Genomic DNA, 6,561 nt, shown 5'->3' on the forward strand with positions numbered 1-6,561 from the left:
TGAAGATGGGGGAAATCTCCCGAAACGTTGCTGATGATATTAAATAAACTATTGTTTTTTAATAAGGAAGAATTTGTGTCATTCACTAAATCCTTTTAAATTATATTTTATGTTATATTATTATCAATCAACTAACATCTACTTAATTTATTGACCGTATGAAGATTGGTTGGCGGTCAATAAAGGTACAAAATAGTAGAAAAAACTGACTCAGTTGTCGACCTTTTTTTCAATTAAGACAGCCCTGATGAAAAGGTTCGAAACGTTGGTTAACAATAAATAGTTTTTTCTACTATTTCGTAGTTTTATTGACCACCACCCGGACTATCTTCCAACAATTTTCTTTTTCTTTTTGTATTTCTCTCAGTTATGGCTATTATCTGTTTTTTTTAGCCCTGATGATGACCTGGAATTCATATCGAAACGTCGGCACAAATAAATACATTGTTTTATTTCTGTATTTTTGTTTACCCCCCCCCGACCATCTTCTCCCCACATTTAGAATTCTATGTTCTATTTAGGCATGTTTACTTAACTTTTTTCTTATGCGAATAACTCTTAATGTAAAAATCAATAAATAACATTAAAATAGTGCTGAGGTTGAATGTCCACAGGTAAAGCGTAGCCGAAGTGTGTTCACAATCAGAAAATTTTAACTTAAGCAGCATCGCTAGGTCTAAGACAAACTGGCCCTGAAATGCAATATAAGTTAATATTGAATACAATAGAAATTAATATTGAATAAAATTAAAATTAATATTGAATAAAATATAAATTGATAGATTAACTTTATTTTAAGTACTTAACTTGTTTCTAAGGGTTTAATTTTCGATATTTTGTTTTTCTTTATATTTCATTTCTTATATTCTATATATAGTAAGGGAAAGTATTCTGATCGTGCAAAATTTTGAATTCATGTTTTCGAAGGAAATGCACGTTCTTAAAGATTAATCAAAAGAAATGAATTCTATAGAAATGGATTTTGAATTAGTTACAAAAAAAAGAAACTCATTATCTAAACTCAACATTAAATAATAGGCAATATAATCGAGTCAATAAAACTTGGTCAATATATAAAAACTTTTTTTTTCTGTGTGTAGATGTAAATAAATTAATAATTGAAATATACAGAAGAAATGTTTGATTTAAAGGGCACTTTGATTTTGAATTGACAAAAGTTTTCTATAAAATGTCATTCAATGCCTAGTATAAGTAGAAGGAATGAAAATTGGGGACTGTTTCAAAATATTAAAAAAAAATTTTTTTCATTTGGAGCTCTATATCTTCATAACTACCTACACTAGAAAACATAAGAAAACACCATTTAAAGTAGAATAAATTTGCTAAAATGTGAGCCCTAATAGAGCTGTTTACGCTTAATAGTTCCTGAGATAAAATTTGTTTAAAAGCAACATTTCATAAAAAATGTACTGAAAAATCATTAATCATCTTCATGGGAGTAGTATTTTTCATGAAACGTGCTAATATATATTGATTTCTAGTTGTTCAGACAATATTTCATAAGTAAAATTCATATTCATTCGCAAATAACATAAAAATTACTGCTCCAAAAAAAAAAAAATGTTATAAACTGCTTCATAGTACATTAAATTAGCCTTAATTTGAATGCTGGCAGACATCTATACCTCCAATGGTTCTTGAGATATTGTTTTTTATAAATCAAATAATTTGCTCAAACCAGAAATCTTATTCTTGTTAATTTATTTTAACTAATATCATGAAAACTACTACTCCTACAAAAACAATGTCATAAAAGGACATTAAACTAGCTTTAGCTAGTTAGCTATGGTTGCTAATAGACATCTATACATCCAATGATTCCTGAGATATCGATTTCTCAACATAAATTCACTAATTACTGATTTTCAGTATATATTTCCTAAAATGTGGCTTTTTAAAAAACTTCTCGGGAATTGTTGAACATAAAGAGCTCTATTAGGGCTCATATTTTAGCAAACAAACTCTACAACGCTGTGCTATTAGGTTTTCTATTGTTGAAGATAGCTTCGAAGATATGGAGCTCCCAATGAAATTCTTTTTTTCATTTTGAAATGCCCACCATTTTGTATTCCTCTTCACTTAGCAATCTTGTATATTTAAACTAGTAATTATATATAGTTTTTATTAAAGTAATAAAAAACGGGTGCAATAACTTCTTTTTTTTCCATCAGCTCTTGTACCGCTACATGGTTTTGACCAAAAAAGCAGGCATTGGAAGCCTATTATGTATTTTTGTATATTCGTAACACTATACTTTAAATTTTTTTAAAAATAATGTGGAGTGCTCTTGATTAATGGTTGCAGCACAGAACTACATCCTTTTACATTAAACTGATGGTGCTGCTACCTAGCAGACAATTTTGGAACAAGGATTACAATGTGAAAGCTTTTTTATTTTTAAAATGTTCTTTTTCTAACTTATGCTTTTTCTTAGAATATTTTTTTAAAAGTTTATGCATGAATATTTGTTTATAATTTTTATTATGAAAGTGGTAATGAGAACCTTTTGAGAAATTTTATAATAAAAACTCTTTTTAAGAGCATTTGGTTAGATGTTTTATAGATACAAGTTATGTACTATATATAATTCTATACCATAAAAAAAAAAAACCAAAAAGAAAAAAACATATATGTACCCGGCAACCTATCTTACAATGCCATACTGGCAAAAAAAGATGTTTCAGTTTGCCAATATATGTACATACATTTTTTCATTTGTATATATTTAATTGTTTGTTATTATTTTTTTCTAGGAGGTCAGAAAAAAAATTACCATATATGTATGTAATTCTATACTATTTAAGTATATAATTTTATGATAAGCATGTTTGAAAACTGAAAATCCTCTCAAGTAAATATTAAATAAAGTTTAAGTAAGAAACGTCGGCACATTAAAATAAGTTAATCAAACTTATTTGTGTTTTTCATTGACCGCACCCCCAACCATCTTCTTCTTATTAAATAAAGTTATACTCACTATCTGAAAAGAGGTTATATATTTTTTCCACCAAAGATATTTCTGAATAGCAGGACCAAAGCTTGAGAGCAAATAATATGTGTACATGACTACATGGATCAGGCAATTGAGAGCTGCGAAGCTGATTAGAATTTCATCTGAAAAAAATATAATATGCAAAGAATTTAGAAATCTTTAATTTAAATAAATTTAGATTATATATAGATATCATAAGAAACTGAAATTATATATATTAAGGACATTTACTTGTTTGGGATGTTACTCTAATGTTTTCGTTTAAAAGGACTAGCCATAAGTGTCATTTTATACTTTATAGCAGAGGTGGCCAACTTTTCTGTACATAGATCTACTTTTTATCTTATAACTTTGTCTCAATCTAATTGGATAGACTTGTCATATGCTTAGTCTAGGGTGAAGAGGGGGTGTGAAATGTATATACTATGCTTCAGTATCATTGCATTTCAGCGAGGTATGGCTAGATACGTAATAATTTTATTTTCAAAATCACTTATTACGATGTGTATGATACATGTTCGGGATCCTAAGGGATGCCTCTGTTTCCTGTTTTATGCAGAGTTGATGTGGCTTTATCCTTCCTACCATTGTAAGTATTTCCTGTCTTCCTTCATCTTCCAAGTCATCCAATCCCACAGTCCATCATACATCTCCGAGCTCCTTCAATTCAAATCCTCTGTTTGTTCCTGCAATATCCTAGTCTTCAGATTTATACACAAGGGCCCACCAAACCGCTGCTTTCGATAGATCGTTCATTATCCGAGCCTCATCCTTAGGGAACCCAATCCCTTCCAACATCTGTCGCTCCCCTACCTTTAAATCCCACCAGTTCAATCATTTACTATCCATTCAGACCCCATAAAATTGTAAATTAATATAATTGTAAATATGTATGTAAACTATTATATCATTCTTAATTATTTTTACATAATTTTCTTTTCTCTTTTTTATTTATTCATTTTTTTTTATTGTTCAACTGATAAAAGTGAGAAAGTAACCTATAATTATTTTTTTATAATGACTGTTTATATTTCTTTGTTTAAGTATTTCTGAGGCTCCTCAGCCCTCATCTATTGATTTCTCTGTATTATTCTAAAGGGACTCGTCCCAGAATAAATAAAGTGTCATTATTATTATTATTAAGTTTTCAAGATATAGGCTCATAAAGAAAATTAATTTTTAGACCCTACTTTTGATGCAACATTGCAGCACATGTGTTACCTCATTATCTGCGTTATCGATTTTCCGACACTTTTTCAAGATAGATTTTTACTAACTTAAAATGAATTTTAATTTTTTTATCAACTGTAATGTATAAGTTGTTGTACTATTTGTTGATAAATATGAAAATATTGTTATGATGCTGCACAGTATAGCTGATAATTTGACTTAAATATTTCACTTGTGGGTTTTTTGCTAATCTATCAATAGCTCACTGAGTACAGGTCATACTGAAATACTGAAATACAGATATACGATTTATCTACCTACGTAGGTAAAAGCAATAATTATTTAAAGGGCTAAAAAACTCACGTCCAGGGGAATTAAAAGAAAATGGATTACTAATAACTTTTGATTCGTATGAAATATGTCTGAAACTATTACCTGAAAGTTTTGACTTCAACAATCGTTTCAAAGTCCATGGTACACGGAATTTCACCCCAGACAGACAATCAACCCAAATTGGCCTCAAAATCGACTTATTGGCCACCCCTGCTTTATAGAATCGATTTATCAGATTTTTTTCGATTTTGATTAAATTCAATATACCAATATCTCATTAAATTGTCTTTAATATCTGCTAGGTCTTACCCTAATTACGATTGTTTGGCTGGTCATAAATGGCGAATTTTCAAAAGGACTTACTCTTAAAGTACCGTTGATTTTTTTTTTAATAATAATAAATATTAATCACTTCAAATTTTCGTTAAGTTTAGAGAACGAATAAATACAAACTATGAAATGAGTTGATAGCTAACTTAAGAAAATAGAAGGAAAAGTACTTTTTCCAGGTTGAAAATATATTTCCAGAATTAGAATAGTAATATATTTTACATAGAAAGTTATAGAAAAATGTATAAATAAAAGGCTTATACAATTTATATAAATACAAATCCTAACTGGTGGGCACATTCTCAGTTACGGTAACTACTTGGTAACGTTTGCATGACACCCTAGTTATTAATAATTTCTTTTTAAATTCCGCTTAACCTATATATGAGCCCTTCAGTTGGCAGAATGGCTTAACTCCATAAAACATTCATAAGGTATTTTCAATATTAATTCTATAACAACTCGGCCTTGAAAAAAAAAAACTGTTCCACTTTTATATTTCTGCCATACTTTTGCAAAATGTTAAATTTTTTCAAAAAAATAAATGCATGACTACTTCGTTCTGTCAAACTATTGCATTCTTGGCAGAAAAAAAAAATATATATTCGATATTCCCACCTCGAAAAACCCTAAACTATTAATTTTTATAAGAATTGAAAAATAAAAACTTTTGTACATAATTTTCACGTTCCCAATTATTTTTAAATCACAAAAATAACCACTCGCCAATTGATCTCACAAAACTTGGGGACAAATATAAGATGGTAAGTGAAAATTGTGTACAGATTTTTATTATTGATATTTTAAGAAGTAAAATCTTAAGATTATGAACAGTATACTTATATATAGGGAGATGGTCAGGGTTGCGGTCAAAAGAGAAACAAAAATAGTTTACAATTATTAAATATTAAATAAATTTGAGAATTTTTATTTTTAATTATATATAATATTATAGACTCTTTGTCTCAGGGCGAGTTTCTAGGCAATCAGAACACTCATCTTTAATAACACTTTTACTTAATTATATGTTGAGCAACACTAACCAATTTATGCTCTTCTATGATGATGGATGATTTTTGATGACTTCCTTTCAATAAACTATCACTGTCTCTAAACGAACCCTTGGTCCTCTGAAAGTTTTCCTTCATCTCATTCTCTGGCTTGTGTTGTTTGGCGATCCAAACAAAGAGTCCCTTTTTCTTCTTGGGCGACTCTTCGTCGTCTTCTTTTTTCAAGATATCTCCCTTGATCTAGACAGAAGATGACGAGGACTTCCTCATCCAGGAAAGATCCTTTCCCTCCCGTGCCTAAGCAACGATTCCTTTTCATCAACCGTGATCTTTCTTTCCATGTTCAAATTGAACAGCACAACAGTTTTGAGTTTTTGCATATGATTTTCTTTATGAACATTATTCTTTAACACTTATTCTTAACTTATAATTTTTCTTAAATGTATTGTAATTTCAATTATGATGGGAAGTTAAAATAAAGTTTTAAAAATATTTGAATCTTCTATACATGGCTGCGATTTAACGGACTTTTTGCAGGACACGTGCCGCCATCTTGGCTTTGAACGATATCTTTTGTGACTGCATATTTTACTGAACAAAATTGGTTAGCTTGCTTTTAAGTTTAATGCTACAAATAAACATATTGAAATGAAGCATAACATAAAACATACCGAAAATCATTTATATATATATAAATAATAACTA

General features: G+C 29.1%; 1 protein-coding gene across 1 annotated transcript in view; it reads right to left on the reverse strand.

Moving 5' to 3' along the window:
• LOC106681060 (very long chain fatty acid elongase 7) overlaps positions 1–6,561 on the reverse strand; it is a 37,810-nt gene continuing 31,249 nt past the window's right edge. The window contains exons 7-8 of the mRNA XM_067045216.1: positions 2,999–3,135; positions 1–692 (exon numbers count right to left, since the gene is read on the reverse strand). Coding sequence (XP_066901317.1) covers positions 528–692; positions 2,999–3,135 — 302 coding nt within the window. The 3' untranslated portion in view covers positions 1–527. The remainder of the gene's footprint in view (positions 693–2,998; positions 3,136–6,561) is intronic.

The sequence above is a fragment of the Halyomorpha halys genome, unplaced genomic scaffold (genome assembly GCF_000696795.3).
Source record: "Halyomorpha halys isolate HHAL.00 unplaced genomic scaffold, Hhal_1.1 Scaffold306.1, whole genome shotgun sequence".
Lineage (NCBI taxonomy): Eukaryota > Metazoa > Arthropoda > Insecta > Hemiptera > Pentatomidae > Halyomorpha > Halyomorpha halys.